This window comes from Oncorhynchus keta, chromosome 27 (genome assembly GCF_023373465.1).
Source record: "Oncorhynchus keta strain PuntledgeMale-10-30-2019 chromosome 27, Oket_V2, whole genome shotgun sequence".
NCBI lineage: Eukaryota > Metazoa > Chordata > Actinopteri > Salmoniformes > Salmonidae > Oncorhynchus > Oncorhynchus keta.
Window position 1 is genome coordinate 595,016 of NC_068447.1, and position 21,663 is coordinate 616,678.

The 21,663-nt window shown below is 47.5% G+C and overlaps 1 protein-coding gene across 2 annotated transcripts in view; it reads left to right on the top strand.

Moving 5' to 3' along the window:
• flna (filamin A, alpha (actin binding protein 280)) overlaps positions 1 to 21,663 on the top strand; it is a 94,658-nt gene that overhangs the window by 5,338 nt on the left and 67,657 nt on the right. For both annotated transcript variants that reach the window (XM_052481203.1, XM_052481202.1), the window contains exon 2: positions 10,155 to 10,628. In XM_052481203.1, coding sequence (XP_052337163.1) covers positions 10,259 to 10,628 — 370 coding nt within the window. In that variant the 5' untranslated portion in view covers positions 10,155 to 10,258. The remainder of the gene's footprint in view (positions 1 to 10,154; positions 10,629 to 21,663) is intronic.

The window sequence follows — 21,663 nt, forward strand, 5'->3', positions numbered from 1 at the left end:
CTACTTGACATTATCCTATTCCCCTACTTGACATTATCCTATTCCCCTACTTGACATTATCCCATTCCCCTACTTGACATTATCCTATATCCCTACTTGACATTATCCCATTCCCATACTTGACATTATCCCATTCCCCTACTTGACATTATCCCATTCCCCTACTTGACATTATCCTATACCCCTACTTGACATTATCCCATTCCCCTACTTGACATTATCCCATTCCCCTACTTGACATTATCCCATTCCCCTACTTGACATGATCCTATACCCCTACTTGACATTATCCCATTCCCCTACTTGACATGATCCCATTCCCCTACTTGACATTATCCCATTCCCCTACTTGACATTATCCCATTCCCCTACTTGACATTATCCCATTCCCCTTCTTGACATTATCCCATTCCCCTACTTGACATTATCCCATTCCCCTTCTTGACATTATCCCATTCCCCTACTTGACATTATCCCATTCCCCTTCTTGACATTATCCCATTTCCCTACTTGACAGACAATCCTATCTGTTCTGCACACTACATTTACTGTTTATCTGAATGCGTTGTCTGAATGCATTGTCTGAATGTGTTGTCTGAATGTGTTGTCTGAATGCGATGTCTGAATGTGATGTCTGAATGTGATGTCTGAATGCGTTGTCTGAATGTGTTGTCTGAATGTGTTGTCTGAATGTGTTGTCTGAATGTGATGTCTGAATGGGTTGTCTGAATGCGTTGTCTGAATGTGATGTCTGAATGTGATGTCTGAATGTGATGTCTGAATGTGTTGTCAGAATGTGATGTCTGAATGTGATGTCTGAATGTGTTGTCAGAATGTGTTGTCTAAATGTGATGTCTGAATGTGTTGTCTAGATTTTTATTTATTTTATTTTTATTTTTATTTTACCTTTATTTAACCAGGTAGGCTAGTTGAGAACAAGTTCTCATTTGCAACTGTGACCTGGCCAAGATTAACAGACAACACAGAGTTACACATGGAGTAAACAATACACAAGTCAATAACACTGTAGAAAAAGAAAAAAAAGAGAGTCTATATACATTGTGTTCAAAAGGCATAAGGTAGGCGAATAATTACAATTTTGCAGATTAACACTGGAGTGATAAATGATCAGATGGGCATGTACAGGTAGAGATATTGGTGTGCAAAAGAGCAGAAAAGTAAATAAAAATAAAAAAACAGTATAAAAACAGTATGGGAATGAGGTAGGTGAAAAAGGGTGAGCTATTTACCTATAGACTATGTACAGCTGCAGCGATCGGTTAGCTGCTCGGATAGCTGATGTTTGAAGTTGGTGAGGGAGATAAAAGTCTCCAACTTCAGCGAGTTTTGCAATTCGTTCCAGTCACAGGCAGCAGAGTACTGGAACGAAAGGCGGCCAAATGAGGTGTTGGCTTTAGGGATAATCAGTGAGATACACCTGCTGGAGCGCGTGCTACGGATGGGAGTTGCCATCGTGACCAGTGAACTGAGATAAGGCGGAGCTTTACCTAGCATGGACTTGTAGATGACCTGGAGCCAGTGGGTCTGGCGACGAATATGTAGTGAGGGCCAGCCGACTAGAGCATACAAGTCGCAGTGGTGGGTGGTATAAGGTGCTTTAGTGACAAAACGGATGGCACTGTGATAGACTGCATCCAGTTTGCTGAGTAGAGTGTTGGAAGCCATTTTGTAGATGACATCGCCGAAGTCGAGGATCGGTAGGATAGTCAGTTTTACTAGGGTAAGCTTGGCAGCGTGAGTGAAGGAGGCTTTGTTGCGGAATAGAAAGCCGACTCTTGATTTGATTTTCGATTGGAGATGTTTGATGTGAGTCTGGAAGGAGAGTTTGCAGTCTAGCCAGACACCTAGGTACTTATAGATGTCCACATATTCAAGGTCGGAACCATCCAGGGTGGTGATGCTAGTCGGGCATGCGGGTGCAGGCAGCGATCGGTTGAAAAGCATGCATTTGGTTTTACTCGCGTTTAAGAGCAGTTGGAGGCCACGGAAGGAGTGCTGTATGGCATTGAAGCTCGTTTGGAGGTTAGATAGCACAGTGTCCAATGACGGGCCGAAAGTATATAGAATGGTGTCGTCTGCGTAGAGGTGGATCAGGGAATCGCCCGCAGCAAGAGCAACATCATTGATATATACAGAGAAAAGAGTCGGCCCGAGAATAGAACCCTGTGGCACCCCCATAGAGACTGCCAGAGGACCGGACAGCATGCCCTCCGATTTGACACACTGAACTCTGTCTGCAAAGTAATTGGTGAACCAGGCAAGGCAGTCATCCGAAAAACCGAGGCTGTTGAGTCTGCCGATAAGAATATGGTGATTGACAGAGTCGAAAGCCTTGGCGAGGTCGATGAAGACGGCTGCACAGTACTGTCTTTTATCGATGGCGGTTATGATATCGTTTAGTACCTTGAGCACCTGAGGTGCACCCGTGACCGGCTCGGAAACCAGATTGCACAGCGGAGAAGGTACGGTGGGATTCGAGATGGTCAGTGACCTGTTTGTTGACTTGGCTTTCGAAGACCTTAGATAGGCAGGGCAGGATGGATATAGGTCTATAACAGTTTGGGTCCAGGGTGTCTCCCCCTTTGAAGAGTGGGATGACTGCGGCAGCTTTCCAAATCCTTGGGTATCTGACGATATGAAAGAGAGGTTGAACAGGCTGGTAATAGGGGTTGCGACAATGGCGGCGGATAGTTTCAGAAAGAGAGGGTCCAGATTGTCAAGCCCAGCTGATTTGTACGGGTCCAGGTTTTGCAGCTCTTTCAGAACATCTGCTATCTGGATTTGGGTAAAGGAGAACCTGGAGAGGCTTGGGCGAGTAGCTGCGGGGGGCGGAGCTATTGGCCGAGGTTGGGGTAGCCAGGCGGGCAGCTGGGAGGAGGTGCTCTTGTTCTCCATGGACTTTACAGTGTCCCAGAATTTTTTGGAGTTGGAGCTACAGGATGCAAATTTCTGCCTGAAGAAGCTGGCCTTAGCTTTCCTGACTGACTGTGTGTATTGGTTCCTGACTTCCCTGAACAGTGTGTCTGAATGTGTCTGAATGTGATGTCTGAATGTGTTGTCTGAATGTGTTGTCTGAATGCGTTGTCTGAATGTGATGTCTGAATGTGTTGTCTGAATGCGTTGTCTGAATACATTGTCTGAATGTGTTGTCTAAATGTGTCTGAATGCGTTGTCTGAATGCGTTGTCTGAATGTGTTGTCTGAATGTGATGTCTGAATGTGTTGTCTGAATGCATTGTCTGAATGTGATGTCTGAATGTGTCTGAATGTGTTGTCTGAATGTGTTGTCTGAATGTGATGTCTGAATGTGTTGTCTGAATGCGTTGTCTGAATACATTGTCTGAATGTGTTGTCTAAATGTGTCTGAATGCGTTGTCTGAATGCGTTGTCTGAATGTGTTGTCTGAATGTGATGTCTGAATGTGTTGTCTGAATGCGTTGTCTGAATGTGATGTCTGAATGTGTCTGAATGTGTTGTCTGAATGTGATGTCTGAATGTGATGTCTGAATGGGTTGTCTGAATGTGTTGTCTGAATGTGTTGTCTGAATGCGTTGTCTGAATGTGATGTCTGAATGTGATGTCTGAATGTGTTGTCTGAATGGGTTGTCTGAATGTGTTGTCTGAATGTGTTGTCTGAATGCGTTGTCTGAATGTGTTGTCTGAATGTGTTGTCTGAATGTGTTGTCTGAATGGGTTGTCTGAATGTGTTGTCTGAATGTGATGTCTGAATGTGATGTCTGAATGTGATGTCTGAATGTGATGTCTGAATGTGTTGTCTGAATGTGTTGTCTGAATGTGTTGTCTGAATGTGATGTCTGAATGTGTTGTCTGAATGCGTTGTCTGAATGTGTTGTCTGAATGTGTTGTCTGAATGTGATGTCTGAATGTGTTGTCTGAATGTGATGTCTGAATGTGTTGTCTGAATGTGTTGTCTGAATGTGTTGTCTGAATGTGTTGTCTGAATGTGATGTCTGAATGTGATGTCTGAATGTGATGTCTGAATGCGTTGTCTGAATACATTGTCTGAATGTGTTGTCTGAATGCGTTGTCTGAATGCGTTGTCTGAATGGGTTGTCTGAATGCATTGTCTGAATGTGATGTCTGAATGTGTTGTCTGAATGTGATGTCAGAATGTGTTGTCTGAATGCGTTGTCTGAATGCGTTGTCTGAATACATTGTCTGAATGTGTTGTCTAAATGTGTCTGAACATCTTGGTCATGTTCTGTTATAATCTCTACCCGGCACAGCCAGAAGAGGACTGGCCACCCCACATAGCCCGGTTCCTCTCTAGGTTTCTTCCTAGGTTTTGGCCTTTCTAGGGAGTTTTTCCTAGCCACCGTGCTTTTACACCTGCATTGTTTGCTGTTTGGGGTTTTAGGCTGGGTTTCTGTACAGCACTTTGAGATATCAGCTGATGTACGAAGGGCTATATAAATAAATTTGATTTGATTTGATTTGATTCTGAATGCGTTGTCTGAATGCGTTGTCTGAATGTGTTGTCTGAATGTGATGTCTGAATGTGTTGTCTGAATGCGTTGTTTGAATGCGTTGTCTGAATGTGTTGTCTGAATGTGATGTCTGAATGTGTTGTCTGAATGCGTTGTTTGAATGCGTTGTCTGAATGTGTTGTCTGAATGTGTTGTCTGAATGTGATGTTTGAATGCGTTGTCTGAATGCGTTGTCTGAATGCGTTGTCTGAATGCATTGTCTGAATGCGTTGTCTGAATGTGTTGTCTGAATGTGATGTCTGAATGCGTTGTCTGAATGTGTTGTCTGAATGTGTCTGAATGTGTTGTCTGAATGCGTTGTCTTTGTAACAGAGGAGACTTGGGTGATGTGTACGTAGGGCATGTGTGTTCGCTTGTCTGTGTGCGTGTTCAGTAGCTAGATTCTGAGATGGCGCATTCATTAGCTAGATTCAGAGATGGCCGTGTTCATTAGCTAGATTCTGAGATGGCGTGTTCATTAGCCTGATTCTGAGATGGCGTGTTCATTAGCTAGATCCTGAGATGGCGTGTTCATTAGCTAGATTCTGAGATGGCGTGTTCATTAGCCTGATTCTGAGATGGCGTGTTCATTAGCCTGATTCTGAGATGGCGTGTTCATTAGCTAGATTCTGAGATGGCGTGTTCATTAGCCTGATTCTGAGATGGCGTGTTCATTAGCCTGATTCTGAGATGGCGTGTTCATTAGCCTGATTCTGAGATGGCGCGTTCATTAGCTAGATTCTGAGATGGCGTGTTCATTAGCCTGATTCTGAGATGGCATGTTCATTAGCTAGATTCTGAGATGGCGTGTTCATTAGCCTGATTCTGAGATGGCGTGTTCATTAGCCTGATTCTGAGATGGCGTGTTCATTAGCTCGATCCTGAGATGGCGTGTTCATTAGCTAGATCCTGAGATGGTGTGTTCATTAGCTAGATTCTGAGATGGCGTGTTCATTAGCCCGATTCTGAGATGGCGTGTTCATTAGCTAGATCCTGAGATGGCGCGTTCATTAGCCCGATTCTAAGATGGCGTGTTCATTAGCCTGATTCTGAGATGGCGTGTTCATTAGCTAGATCCTGAGATGGCGTGTTCATTAGCCTGATTCTGAGATGGCGTGTTCATTAGCCTGATTCTGAGATGGCGTGTTCATTAGCCTGATTCTGAGATGGCGTGTTCATTAGCCTGATTCTGAGATGGCGTGTTCATTAGCCTGATTCTGAGATGGTGTGTTCATTAGCTAGATCCTGAGATGGCGTGTTCATTAGCTAGATCCTGAGATGGTGTGTTCATTAGCTAGATTCTGAGATGGCGTGTTCATTAGCCCGATTCTGAGATGGCGTGTTCATTAGCTAGATCCTGAGATGGCGTGTTCATTAGCTAGATTCTGAGATGGCGCGTTCATTAGCTAGATCCTGAGATGGCGTGTTCATTAGCTAGATTCTGAGATGGCGCGTTCATTAGCTAGATTCTGAGATGGCGTGTTCATTAGCCCGATTCTGAGATGGCGTGTTCATTAGCTAGATTCTGAGATGGCGCGTTCATTAGCTAGATTCTGAGATGGCGTGTTCATTAGCTAGATCCTGAGATGGCGTGTTCATTAGCTAGATTCTGAGATGGCGTGTTCATTAGCTAGATTCTGAGATGGCGTGTTCATTAGCTAGATCCTGAGATGGCGTGTTCATTAGCTAGATTCTGAGATGGCGCGTTCATTAGCTAGATTCTGAGATGGCGTGTTCATTAGCTAGATCCTGAGATGGCGTGTTCATTAGCCTGATTCTGAGATGGCGTGTTCATTAGCCTGATTCTGAGATGGCGTGTTCATTAGCCTGATTCTGAGATGGCGTGTTCATTAGCCTGATCCTGAGATGGCGTGTTCATTAGCCTGATTCTGAGATGGCGTGTTCATTAGCCTGATTCTGAGATGGTGTGTTCATTAGCTAGATCCTGAGATGGCGTGTTCATTAGCCTGATTCTGAGTTGGCGTGTTCATTAGCCTGATTCTGAGATGGCGTGTTCATTAGCTAGATTCTGAGATGGCGTGTTCATTAGCCCGATTCTGAGATGGCGTGTTCATTAGCTAGATTCTGAGATGGCGTGTTCATTAGCTAGATTCTGAGATGGCGCGTTCATTAGCTAGATCCTGAGATGGCGTGTTCATTAGCTAGATTCTGAGATGGCGCGTTCATTAGCTAGATCCTGAGATGGCGTGTTCATTAGCTAGATTCTGAGATGGCGTGTTCATTAGCTAGATCCTGAGATGGCGTGTTCATTAGCTAGATTCTGAGATGGCGCGTTCATTAGCTAGATCCTGAGATGGCGTGTTCATTAGCTAGATTCTGAGATGGCGTGTTCATTAGCTAGATCCTGAGATGGCGTGTTCATTAGCTAGATTCTGAGATGGCGTGTTCATTAGCTAGATCCTGAGATGGCGTGTTCATTAGCTAGATTCTGAGATGGCGCGTTCATTAGCCCGATTCTAAGATGGCGTGTTCATTAGCTAGATTCTGAGATGGCGTGTTCATTAGCTAGATCCTGAGATGGCGCGTTCATTAGCCTGATTCTGAGATGGCGTGTTCATTAGCTAGATTCTGAGATGGCGTGTTCATTAGCTAGATTCTGAGATGGCGTGTTCATTAGTCCGATTCTGAGATGGCGTGTTCATTAGCTAGATCCTGAGATGGCGTGTTCATTAGCTAGATTCTGAGATGGCGCGTTCATTAGCCTGATTCTGAGATGGCGTGTTCATTAGCTAGATTCTGAGATGGCGTGTTCATTAGCTAGATTCTGAGATGGCGTGTTCATTAGTCCGATTCTGAGATGGCGTGTTCATTAGCTAGATCCTGAGATGGCGCGTTCATTAGCTAGATTCTGAGATGGCGTGTTCGGATAAGATGCTTGAAGAGGTCGGTCATGTGTGTTTGTGAGACAGAGGTCCCAAGCTCGCGCCATGTATGGGCCAAATTGTTAGGAAGTGGTATTTGCTAAGCAAGCAGCCTATGTATGTCCTATGTGTGTCTCCATCTATTTCTAAGCTCCGAGGCCAGCCAGTCAGCAGTAGGAGAGAGACAGCTCTAGAGGAGAGGGTGGTCAGTCTGCAGTAGGAGAGAATCTCTAGAGGAGAGGGTGGCCAGTCTGCAGTAGGAGAGAGACAGCTCTAGAGGAGAGGGTGGTCAGTCTGCAGTAGGAGAGAGACAGCTCTAGAGGAGAGGGTGGTCAGTCTGCAGTAGGAGAGAGACATCTCTAGAGGAGAGGGTGGCCAGTCTGCAGTAGGAGAGAGACAGCTCTGGAGGAGAGGGTGGCCAGTCTGCAGTAGGAGAGAGACAGCTCTAGAGGAGAGGGTAGCCAGTCTGCAGTAGGAGAGAGACAGCTCTGGAGGAGAGGGTGGCCAGTCTGCAGTAGGAGAGAGACAGCTCTAGAGGAGAGGGTGGTCAGTCTGCAGTAGGAGAGAGACAGCTCTAGAGGAGAGGGTAGCCAGTCTGCAGTAGGAGAGAGACAGCTCTAGAGGAGAGGGTGGCCAGTCTGCAGTAGGAGAGACAGCTCTAGAGGAGAGGGTGGCCAGTCTGCAGTAGGAGAGAGACAGCTCTAGAGGAGAGGGTGGCCAGTCTGCAGTAGGAGAGACAGCTCTAGAGGAGAGGGTGGCCAGTCTGCAGTAGGAGAGAGACAGCTCTAGGCTTGAAATGGGTAATTCAGGGTTTCCAAACTCGCCCCCCTAGCCCTACACAGCTGATTAAAAATAACCAACTCATCATTAAGCTCTCTTTATTTGAATCAGCTGTGTAGTGTTAGGGGGGGTCGAGTTTGGGAAACTCTAATCTAATTTACTGAACAACCAAAGGGGGGGTCGAGTTTGGGAAACTCTAGTCTAATTGACTGAACAACCAAAGGGGGGGTCGAGTTTGGGAAACTCTAATCTAATTTACTGAACAACCAAAAGGGGGGTCGAGTTTGGGAAACTCTAATCTAATTGACTGAACAACCAAAGGGGGGTCGAGTTTGGGAAACTCTAATCTAATTTACTGAACAACCAAAAGGGGGGTCGAGTTTGGGAAACTCTAGTCTAATTGACTGAACAACCAAAAACAAACACATTTACATACAGTTGAAGTGGGAAGTTTACATACACCTTGCCCAAATACATTTAAACTCAGTTTTTCACAATTCCTGACAATTAATCCTAGTAAAAATTCCCTGTCTTAGGTCAGTTAGGATCACCACTTTATTTTAAGAATGTGAAACGTCAGAATAATAGTAGAGAGATTGATTTATTTCAGCTGTTATTTCTTTCATCACATTCCCATTGGGAAGTGTACATACACTCAATTAGTATTTGGTAGCATTGCCTTTCAATTGTTTAACTTGGGTCAAACATTTCGGGTAGCCTCCCACAACAAGTTGGGAGAATTTTGGCCCATTCCTCCTGACAGAATTGCTGTAACTGAGTCAGGTTTGTAGGCCTCATTGCTCGCACACACTTTTTCAGTTCTGCCCACAAATGTTCTATAGGGTTGAGGTCAGGGCTTTGTGATGGCCAATACCTTGACTTTGTTGGCCTTAATAAGCCATTTTGCCACAACCTTGGAAGTATGCTTGGGGTCATTGTCCAGTTGGAAGACCCATTTGGAAGTATGCTTGGGGTCATTGTCCATGTGGAAGACCCATTTGGAAGTATGCTTGGGGTCATTGTCCATGTGGAAGACCCATTTGGAAGTATGCTTGGGGTCATTGTCCATGTGGAAGACCCATTTGGAAGTATGCTTGGGGTCATTGTCCATGTGGAAGACCCATTTGGAAGTATGCTTGGGGTCATTGTCCATGTGGAAGACCCATTTGGAAGTATGCTTGGGGTCATTGTCCATGTGGAAGACCCATTTGGAAGTATGCTTGGGGTCATTGTCCATGTGGAAGACCCATTTGCAACCAAGCTTTAACTTCCTGACTGATGTCTTGAGATGTGGCTTCAATATATCCACATAATGTATCCTAGAAAGCAGGATCAATGAGTCTTCAGTAAACCAGAAATCACTGTTGATCTTCTGGTTTAATAAGCTAAACATGATATATGTGTATATATATATACATACACGCATACATTATGTATAGATACATATACATACATACATATACACACATACACATATATCCATGTTTCGCTTATTAAACCAGAAGATTAAAAGTGATTTCTGTTATACTAAAGACTCATTGATCCTGTTGTGTAGGATAGAATACCCCGCAGCTCTTATTCGCTTGGTGTTCTAGTTCATTACAAGCTCTTGGTTTGGGAGTGTCTAGTCAGGCATACATACCATGCACGCCCATCCCATGTTAACTTGATCTGTCTGCATGAAGTGGGAAATCTGCATTTATTTTCAGAATATTTAGGAAACTGGTTAAATGATCTTGTTTTGTGATAGGCTATACTTCGTGTAACATGAGTACAGGCCTAATCTTATAATTGCAGTAATGTGCGAATGAAGAGAATTGGAGTTTCTCTAACCCAATCCTCTGTATAGTTTACAGAGGCGTCACCAGCAGGACAAACTTAACTCTCATGGAGTTTTCTGTTCTTATAAAACTCTAGAAATACACAACTCCAGGCGATCCATTCTTTTCACTAGTTCTAATTCCTCTCTTTCTTTTATCCCACAGCCACAAACCTAAGCACAGCAGCGAGAGAGAGAGAGGGAGCGGTCGTCCAACAGACTCCACCTCTAAACCCCAGCCAGTGAACGGAGAGACCCGACGGCATAAAAATGAGTGGTTCCCACCTCCGCCAACACCAGTCGGCCCAGCCTGCATTCAACGCCCTTTCCCCGGACAAAGAAGCAGACATGCCTGCTACAGAGAAGGACCTTGCCGAGGACGCGCCGTGGAAGAAGATCCAACAGAACACGTTCACCCGCTGGTGTAACGAGCATCTGAAATGCGTCAACAAACGAATCGCTAATCTCCAGACGGACCTGGGCGACGGGCTGCGCCTGATCGGACTCCTGGAGGTGTTGAGCCAGAAGAAGATGTTCAGGAAATACAACCAGCGGCCCACTTTCCGACAGATGCAGCTCGAGAACGTCTCGGTGGCACTCGAGTTCCTAGACAAGGAGAACATCAAGCTGGTGTCCATAGGTGGGTCAGAAAGTTCTACCGTTATATCATGCTGGTGTTGATAAGTGGGTGTCTTAATTCAAGTGTAGCCTACCCTACCATGTCGGTGGGTGGAACCGTTAAGCTACTATAGACTCTAATAACGCTCCATAGTTAGCCTACTATAGATAGACCTACTGTGGTCTACGTTACATCAAGCTGGTGTTCATTAGACGGGTCAAAAAGTTATTATAACTATGCTAATCTATTGGCCAAGGTATTAACATCAAGCTGGGCAATTCCATACTAGTGTGATCCGAAAATATTTTTGGTATCAGAATATTCTGGCAATTCTCATAGACACTTAATTGGGAGGAATTATGTTTGATATGCATTTTACATTTGTAGCATAAACTATTTTTTGAGAACCATGATGCAATGGGTCTCTTATACCTCCTTTTAGATCCATGTGCCTCCTGTGAGATTATGGAGTTTTGTGCCATTTTATATCACGCAGAACTACTGAAGTAGAGATCATTCAATATTGCAAATGAAATGAATGATATTGAAAGTGTAATATAAACTAAAGGTAATGAAAGCAAAAAAAGTGTAAAATTATCATATTGTAAATTAATGGTTTTGTGAAACATTTCCAATGATATTGCAATCAATCCTGTCTTTGGTCTTGTTCCCCTGGTCTTTGGTCATGTTCCCCTGGTCTTTGGTCATGTTCCCCTGGTCTTTGGTCTTGTTCCCCTGGTCATGTTCCCCTGGTCTTTGGTCATGTTCCCCTGGTCTTTGGTCTTGTTCCCCTGGTCTTTGGTCATGTTCCCCTGGTCTTTGGTCATGTTCCCCTGGTCTTTGGTCATGTTCCCCTGGTCTTTGGTCATGTTCCCCTGGTCTTTGGTCATGTTCCCTGGTCTTTGGTCATGTTCCCTGGTCATGTTCCCTGGTCTTTGGTCTTGTTCCCCTGGTCATGTTCCCCTGGTCTTTGGTCATGTTCCCCTGGTCTTTGGTCTTGTTCCCCTGGTCTTGTTCCCCTGGTCATGTTCCCCTGGTCTTTGGTCATGTTCCCCTGGTCTTTGGTCTTGTTCCCCTGGTCTTTGGTCTTGTTCCCCTGGTCTTTGGTCTTGTTCCCCTGGTCTTTGGTCATGTTCCCCTGGTCTTTGGTCTTGTTCCCCTGGTCTTTGGTCTTGTTCCCCTGGTCTTTGGTCTTGTTCCCCTGGTCTTTGGTCATGTTCCCCTGGTCTTGTTCCCCTGGTCTTGTTCCCCTGGTCTTGTTCCCCTGGTCTTGTTCCCCTGGTCTTGTTCCCCTGGTCTTGTTCCCCTGGTCTTGTTCCCCTGGTCTTGTTCCCCTGGTCTTGTTCCCCTGGTCTTGTTCCCCTGGTCTTGTTCCCCTGGTCTTGTTCCCCTGGTCTTGTTCCCCTGGTCTTTGGTCTTGTTCCCCTGGTCTTTGGTCCTGGTCTTTGGTCATGTTCCCCTGGTCTTGTTCCCCTGGTCATGTTCCCCTGGTCATGTTCCCCTGGTCATGTTCCCCTGGTCATGTTCCCCTGGTCATGTTCCCCTGGTCTTTGGTCATGTTCCCCTGGTCTTTGGTCATGTTCCCCTGGTCTTTGGTCATGTTCCCCTGGTCTTTGGTCATGTTCCCCTGGTCATGTTCCCCTGGTCATGTTCCCCTGGTCATGTTCCCCTGGTCATGTTCCCCTGGTCATGTTCCCCTGGTCATGTTCCCCTGGTCTTGTTCCCCTGGTCTTTGGTCTTGTTCCCCTGGTCTTTGGTCTTGTTCCCCTGGTCTTTGGTCTTGTTCCCCTGGTCTTGTTCCCTGGTCTTGTTCCCCTGGTCTTGTTCCCCTGGTCTTGTTCCCCTGGTCTTGTTCCCCTGGTCTTGTTCCCCTGGTCTTGTTCCCCTGGTCATGGTCCCCTGGTCTTTGGTCATGTTCCCCTGGTCTTTGCTGTTTTTTGTTGCTAGTTTTTTCCCAGCAAACCACCTGGCATCCCACTGAGGGTTTGCCTCTGAAGCTAAGCATGGTCGGTCCTGCTCAGTCCCTGGATGGGAGCTGGACTGATTTTAAAGCGCCCAGTTTGCAGTGCCTGTGGTTGAGCTAATGTTGTTCCTAGACGGTAGGCTAGATGCTACGGTAGGCTAGATGCTACGGTAGGCTAGATGCTACGGTAGGCTAGATGCTACGGTAGGCTAGATGCTACAGGTGGTCGGGGCTGGAACATGATTGCAAATCATTTGTAGACTGCAAATTGACTACAAGAAGCCCAAACGGATATGTTTGCCTAAAACATAATCATTTCAAACCTGGCTTGAATTTGTATAGGATCATCTCTCTATTTTCTGTGGGAACAGACTTGCTTAAATTAAAATCACGTGGCGCTGATTTCCTACTGTTTTTAGTTTTGTTATTTCCAACAATGAAAATTCCACACAAGGATGTATTTATTTTTTATAATCTTGGTGTTTTGAGTACTGATTGGCTGACAGCCGTGGTATATCTGACCATGTACAATGGGTATGGCAAAACATTTACTTGTACTGCTCTAATTAGGTTGGTAGCCAGTTTATAATAGCAATAAGGCACCTCGGGGGGGGGGGGTTTGTGGTATATGTCCAATTTACCACAGCTAAGGGCTGTTCTTGGCATAACGCAACAGCTTTGACTCATTATTCTAACGGCTCCTGTTGAGTCACATGATCCATTCTAGAGATGAGAGGAGTGGCGACATCCCTCCCTCGTTTCACTTCCTCCTTTCACGTGAGGACCACACCCTTCAATCTAACCGACTCTCCCTTTCTCATTCTCAAGTTTTTTTTATTATTTCTAGGTACGAGATGCACATGGTTTACATCAGCAGACCGTTGTCCAACCAAATGCTTACTTGCCGGTTCCATCTGGACAATGCAACAACAATGAGCCATAATAAAAGCTAAGAATCGTTGTAATAAGTCTGGTCTCAGCAGTTGTGATGTGTGGTGGTCAGTCAGTTCAGTTCAACGGTTCAGCAATCTGATGGCTTGTAGATAGAAACGGTCTCTGAGCCTGTTGCTATTAGACAGTAAGGGAGTGAACAGCTTGGGTGTGTGGGGCCCTTTACGATGCTGCGGACCTTCCTCGGGCTCCGTTTGGAGTGTCCTGGATGGGTGGGAGCACGGCCCCAGTGACGTTCTCTGCTGTCTTCACTACCTGATGAAGGGCCTTGCAGTTGTGGACTGAGCAATTCCCATAGCAATTCCCATAGCAATTCCCATAGCAATTCCCATAGCAATTCCCATAGCAATTCCCATAGCAATTCCCATAGCAATTCCCATAGCAATTCCCATAGCAATTCCCATAGCAATTCCCATAGCAATTCCCATAGCAATTCCCATAGCAATTCCCATAGCAATTCCCATAGCAATTCCCATAGCAATTCCCATAGCAATTCCCATTCCCAATACCCATTCCCATTCCCATACCCATTCCCATACCCATTCCCATTCCCATTCCCATTCCCATTCCCATACCCATTCCCATTCCCATTCCCATTCTTCTGCCGCCCTAGGAAGTAGTCCTTCGTGACTCTCTACTGCAGTCCCGTTTATGTGGATCGGGCATTTTCCCTCCGCTTCCTGGAGTCAACCATTTTGCTAAGGTTGAGGGAGAGGTTGTTGTCCTGACACTGCAATGCCAGTTCACTTACCTCCTCCCTATAGGCTGGCTCGTCGTCGTCGTTGGTTATGAGGCCTACAACCATGGTGTCGTCAGCAGACTTAATGATGGCGTTGATGTGCGGTCGAACGGGAGTACAGCAGTGGGCTCTCTTTCTCTCTGTGTTAATATATGACAGATTTATAAAATGTATTTCTGATTTTCCCATAGCCTAAATAATGTAAATGATCATTAGGTAGAGCCCTATAAAATCTGTTCTTTCCCAAATTCCATTGTTTTTCCTGGATTCAGTTTCAGGTTTTTGCTCTCAAAGTCACACTTTTGGACAACACTTCTCTATATAATTTCTCCCTCTACCATCTCTTTATACTATTTCTCTCTACTCGCTCTCTGTCCCTCTCATTCCTCTGTCCCATCTCTCCCTGACATCGTAGCTGGGGGTATTTATATAAAAAGCAGCAGGATCAATGAGTTGGCCTGGTAACATACACTATATATATACAAAACTGTGGACACCCCTTCAAAGGAGTGGATTCGGCTATTTCAGACACATAGTTGCTGACAGGTGTATGCAATCCCCAGCACACAGCCCTGCAGTCTCCATAGACAAACATTGGCAGTAGAATGGCCTTACTGAAGAGCTCCGTGACGTTCAACGTGGCACCGTCATAGGATGTCACCTTTCCAACAAGTTAGTTATTCAAATTTCTGCCCTGCTAGAGCTGCCCCGGTCAACTGTAAATGCTATTATTGTGAAGAGGAAATGTCTGGGAACAACAACGGCTCAGCCTCGAAGTGGTAGACCACAAGCTGTCAGAATGGGACCGCCAAGTGCTGAAGCGCATAGCGCTCAAATCGTCTGTCATCGGTTGCAACACTGCCTCTGGAGCAACGTCAGCACAAAAACAAAAACTGTTCTTCTGGAGCTTCATTAAATGGTTTTCCATGGCCAAGAAGCCAAACACAAGCCTAAGATCACCATGCGCAATGCCAAGCGTTGGCTGGAGAGGTGTAAAGCTTGTCGTCATTGGACACTCTGGAGTGATGAATCACGCTTCACCATCTCATAGTCCAAATCTGAGTTTGGCGAACGCTACCTGCCCCAATGCATTGTGGACGGAGCAATTCCCATACCAGGCCGTGGTGCAACTGTTGAAGATGCTCTCGACGATGCAGCGGTAGTATTTGGACCTGGAGCAGTACGCCCTAGGAAGTGGAGTCCTTCGTGACTCTACTACTGCAGTCCCGTTTATGTGGATCTGTCAATGTCTATCAGTTAGACGCTCCGGTGGCACAGCGGCTAACTGTGAGATGCTCCGGTGGCACAGCGGCTAACTGTGAGATGCTCCGGTGGCACAGCGGCTAACTGTGAGAGGCTCCGGTGGCACAGCGGGCTAACTGTGAGAGGCTCCGGTGGCACAGCGGGCTAACTGTGAGAGGCTCCGGTGGCACAGCGGGCTAACTGTGAGAGGCTCCGGTGGCACAGCGGGCTAACTGTGAGCTCCGGTGGCACAGCGGGCTAACTGTGAGAGGCTCCGGTGGCACAGCGGGCTAACTGTGAGAGGCTCCGGTGGCACAGCGGGCTAACTGTGAGAGGCTCCGGTGGCACAGCGGGCTAACTGTGAGAGCTCCGGTGGCACAGCGGGCTAACTGTGAGAGGCTCCGGTGGCACAGCGGGCTAACTGTGAGAGGCTCCGGTGGCACAGCGTCTAACTGTGAGAGGCTCCGGTGGCACAGCGGGCTAACTGTGAGAGCTCCGGTGGCACAGCGGGCTAACTGTGAGAGGCTCCGGTGGCACAGCGGGCTAACTGTGAGACGCTCCGGTGGCACAGCGGGCTAACTGTGAGAGGCTCCGGTGGCACAGCGGGCTAACTGTGAGAGGCTCCGGTGGCACAGCGGGCTAACTGTGAGGCTCCGGTGGCACAGCGGGCTAACTGTGAGAGGCTCCGGTGGCACAGCGGGCTAACTGTGAGAGGCTCCGGTGGCACAGCGGGCTAACTGTGAGAGCTCCGGTGGCACAGCGGGCTAACTGTGAGAGGCTCCGGTGGCACAGCGGGCTAACTGTGAGAGGCTCCGGTGGCACAGCGGGCTAACTGTGAGAGGCTCCGGTGGCACAGCGGGCTAACTGTGAGAGGCTCCGGTGGCACAGCGGGCTAACTGTGAGAGGCTCCGGTGGCACAGCGGGCTAACTGTGAGAGGCTCCGGTGGCACAGCGGGCTAACTGTGAGAGGCTCCGGTGGCACAGCGGGCTAACTGTGAGAGGCTCCGGTGGCACAGCGGGCTAACTGTGAGAGGCTCCGGTGGCACAGCGGGCTAACTGTGAGAGGCTCCGGTGGCACAGCGGGCTAACTGTGAGAGGCTCCGGTGGCACAGCGGGCTAACTGTGAGAGGCTCCGGTGGCACAGCGGGCTAACTGTGAGAGGCTCCGGTGGCACAGCGGGCTAACTGTGAGCTCCCGGTGGCACAGCGGGCTAACTGTGAGAGGCTCCGGTGGCACAGCGGGCTAACTGTGAGAGGCTCCGGTGGCACAGCGGGCTAACTGTGAGAGGCTCCGGTGGCACAGCGGGCTAACTGTGAGAGCTCCGGTGGCACAGCGGGCTAACTGTGAGAGGCTCCGGTGGCACAGCGGGCTAACTGTGAGAGGCTCCGGTGGCACAGCGGGCTAACTGTGAGAGGCTCCGGTGGCACAGCGGGCTAACTGTGAGAGGCTCCGGTGGCACAGCGGGCTAACTGTGAGAGGCTCCGGTGGCACAGCGGGCTAACTGTGAGAGGCTCCGGTGGCACAGCGGGCTAACTGTGAGAGGCTCCGGTGGCACAGCGGGCTAACTGTGAGAGGCTCCGGTGGCACAGCGGGCTAACTGTGAGACGCTCCGGTGGCACAGCGGGCTAACTGTGAGACGCTCCGGTGGCACAGCGGCTAACTGTTAGCTGGTTGTATGGCACACCACCTAAACCACTTAACCTGTTGGCGTGTTGTTTTTGTGCAGCGTGTTCCATAAAGCAGTGTGTCAGTTGATGTCTCTTCTGTCTGAGCCAGAGGAATGTGGGTGTGTGTGGGGGTGTCAGGGTGTGTTTTCCACCCTCCCAGTTCTATTTCTTGGCCTAGCAGTGCGTGTGTGAGGAGACTCAGTGATGAACAGTGCATATTTAAACAGCACAGGACAGGCTGATCTGTCAAACACATGATTCTTAAAATGTAATTTCCAATTCTCTCCTCACAAATGGACACCTAAGAGGCACAGATGAGTCTTAGTTTACACCTGTTGACATCGTGATTTCTGAAGGAAGCTAAGGGTGCTACAAGCTCCACTCCTTTGCTCTACGTGGGATTTTTGGAGTAGCGGACATCTTTTGCTACCATATCCTCGCTAGGCCCACTTCCATTCACAAGGGGGCGATAACAAAGTATTTATTTTCATTTTGTGAAAACAAGATTCTCCTTCCCTTGCTAGTATTAGTTAGGTGGCAACCTGGCTAGTTGGCTTTGGGCTTTTTAGCTAGCTTCCCACATTTCAATGTGAAATCAGATTTTATTTAAAAAAATATGCCCAGGCAAATATTGTTCTACTTGCTGGGAATTTAAAACATTAACACAGTTTGATATGTTGCTTGTGTCATTCCCATATAGTCTAAAAGTACAACGTCATGTTTTGGTCGTGGCGAAAAAAGCACATGGCTAGCTAGTTGGCTACAGTAGGTTCTACCATTCACAATAGCCTCAGTAGGTTCTACCATTCACAATAGCCTCAGTAGGTTCTACCATTCACAATAGCCTCAGTAGGTTCTACCATTCACAATAGCCTCAGTAGGTTCTACCATTCACAATAGCCTCAGTAGGTTCTACCATTCACAATAGCCTCAGTAGGTTCTACCATTCACAATAGCCTCAGTAGGTTCTACCATTCACAATAGCCTCAGTAGGTTCTACCATTCACAATAGCCTCAGTAGGTTCTACCATTCACAATAGCCTCAGTAGGTTCTACCATTCACAATAGCCTCAGTAGGTTCTACCATTCACAATAGCCTCAGTAGGTTCTACCATTCACAATAGCCTCAGTAAGGTTCTACCATTCACAATAGCCTCAGTAAGGTTCTACCATTCACAATAGCCTCAGTAGGTTCTACCATTCACAATAGCCTCAGTAGGTTCTACCATTCACAATAGCCTCAGTAGGTTCTACCATTCACAATAGCCTCAGTAGGTTCTACCATTCACAATAGCCTCAGTAGGTTCTACCATTCACAATAGCCTCAGTAGGTTCTACCATTCACAATAGCCTCAGTAGGTTCTACCATTCACAATAGCCTCAGTAGGTTCTACCATTCACAATAGCCTCAGTAGGTTCTACCATTCACAATAGCCTCAGTAGGTTCTACCATTCACAATAGCCTCAGTAGGTTCTACCATTCACAATAGCCTCAGTAGGTTCTACCATTCACAATAGCCTCAGTAGGTTCTACCATTCACAATAGCCTCAGTAGGTTCTACCATTCACAATAGCCTCATCACTAGTTATGACTTCTAAACACAAACCTAAGAATTCATCAAAGGCTTTGTCTTCTCATTTAGTGTGAAAGAAGTCTTGTCTTAACACCTTTTTAGCTTCCCACATCTCCCATGTGATAGAATCTGATTCATCATTTAAATAAAATGCCCTGACAAATATTGTTCTACTTACCAGTGTAACCTACAACATTATACTGACTTGATTATGCTGCTTCAAAGTATTCCCATATCAGCTAAAAATAAAATCATTAGTTTTAGCCAGGTTTTCCTTTCCATGACGATCTGTTAAGCCTAGAGTAACGGTATCACTTCAAAACTAAATACATGGGGGATCAATGCAAAATAGGTTGCTTTAGCTTGGCAATCACGAAGTTTAAGTGATTTTGAATTTGATTCGCGTTCTACATCGCCATGTGAAATACTCACCAGGGCATTTTCTTTTATTTAAATCTGATTATCTTTCTACTTTAACCTACAATGTTATCCCACTTTGCTGCGTCAATGTATTCTCTCATATCAGCTAAACATAAGTCATCGTGTTTTACCAGCAGCCTATAATCACTAGTGTTTTTTTGGGGGTGTTGAAACAGTCGCTGAGATTCTATTTTCTTATTATTGCAAAATGGGCTAGTCGGATGTATAGCATATAGAGTAGATCAGGGAACCAAGCAAACCTCCTCGCCTACACAACACTTCCCCCATGGCGACGGAAGGGACGATACGGCACGTTAGTATTCACTTGGCACGGGAGTACGGCGAATGGCAGAGCGCACTACAAGGAGCTGCCCCTTTTGTGACAACCACGCTGCGCTCCATCGGTTCTGTTTGGATGTTCTATGGAGACTCTCTCTCTCTCACTCTCAAGCCTTGTGGATGTTCTGGCAGAGGGGAGTAGGGCTGGGCATTACCAGGGACCTCACAATACAGATGGTACTGAATTTAGGTGGCGATATGTATTGCCATTCTCAGTTTTATGTATAGCCATTTGATGTTCCAAGCCTATTGCTCACCATATGTCTGCTGCAGAGGGACAAGAGCCATGAGGAGAAAACGACACGTTTTGGTCAGTCATGGAAATAAGTGCTGAAATTTGGCTCCCTATTTAAAATAAGACTGGACTTTTGGTGTAGATACGGCCAACTAACGCAAAAATAGTCTTGCGACGTTGTCAACACGATATATTGTCAAACATGCCTGAAATTAAATATCCCCCCAATCACTAGCAGAGGAGCATTCTGTAATGGATTAAATTGAGCTCTTCCTGTTTTCTGCTCATTTTATCATAACTTCCTGTCTGTGGGCATGGCCACCGTACTGTTGGCATGAGTAATCAGTTGAGAAACGTTTGACTTGTTTTTTTTTGTAAGCTGTCTGACATTTTGGTCAATTAGTGTTCGGGCTCCCGAGTGGCACAGTGGTCTAAGGCTCTGCATCCAGTGCAGGAGGCGTCACTACAGACATCCTGGTTCGAATCCAGACTGTATCACAACCGGCTGTGATTGGGAGTCCCATAGGGATGTGCATAATTGGCCCATCGTCGTCCGGGTTTGGCCGGTGTAGGCTGTCATTGTAAATAAGAGTTTGTTCTTAACGGAATTAATCTTAATCTGTTTTCAGTTTAGTTTAAATGTTCTCTCCATCACCAGTTTAAATGTCTGCAGATCAGCCTTGAAGGTCATGAGTAGCTGCCTTGGACCCTCTGACCAGGGCATGGCTGCCTTGGACCCTCTGACCAGGGCATGGCTGCCTTGGACCCTCTGACCAGGGCATGGCTGCCTTGGACCCTCTGACCAGGGCATGGCTGCCTTGGACCCTCTGACCAGGGCATGGCTGCCTTGGACCCTCTGACCAGGGCATGGCTGCCTTGGACCCTCTGACCAGGGCATGGCTGCCTTGGACCCTCTGACCAGGGCATGGCTGCCTTGGACCCTCTGACCAGGGCATGGCTGCCTTGGACCCTCTGACCAGGGCATGGCTGCCTTGGACCCTCTGACCAGGGCATGGCTGCCTTGGACCCTCTGACCAGGGCATGGCTGCCTTGGACCCTCTGCTCAGGGCATGGCTGCCTTGGACCCTCTGCTCAGGGCATGGCTGCCTTGGACCCTCTGCTCAGGGCATGGCTGCCTTGGACCCTCTGCTCAGGGCATGGCTGCCTTGGACCCTCTGCTCAGGGCATGGCTGCCTTGGACCCTCTGCTCAGGGCATGGCTGCCTTGGACTCTCTGCTCAGGGCATGGCTGCCTTGGACTCTCTGCTCAGGGCATGGCTGCCTTGGACTCTCTGCTCAGGGCATGGCTGCCTTGGACCCTCTGCTCAGGGCATGGCTGCCTTGGACCCTCTGCTCAGGGCATGGCTGCCTTGGACCCTCTGCTCAGGGCATGGCTGCCTTGGACCCTCTGCTCAGGGCATGGCTGCCTTGGACCCTCTGCTCAGGGCATGGCTGCCTTGGACCCTCTGCTCAGGGCATGGCTGCCTTGGACCCTCTGCTCAGGGCATGGCTGCCTTGGACCCTCTGACCAGGGCATGGCTGCCTTGGACCCTCTGCTCAGGGCATGGCTGCCTTGGACCCTCTGCTCAGGGCATGGCTGCCTTGGACCCTCTGACCAGGGCATGGCTGCCTTGGACTCTCTGACCAGGGCATGGCTGCCTTGGACCCTCGATGGCTGCTGGTCACACAACTAGTCTTCAGTTTGAACCTAGGTTTAATCTAACCTCCTAGCTCAGAGCTCGGTCCTGGAAGGCTGACTACAAACTATCCAGGTGGAAAGCTTCAAGTTCCTCGGCGTACACGCCAATGACAACTTACATTTTCAATGGTCGACCCACACAGTATGGTGATTTCATTGGTCCTCAACACACAGCACTTCATTCAGGATAAATGGTGTTATCCCTGAGTTAGCCTGCCCCAGAGCAGG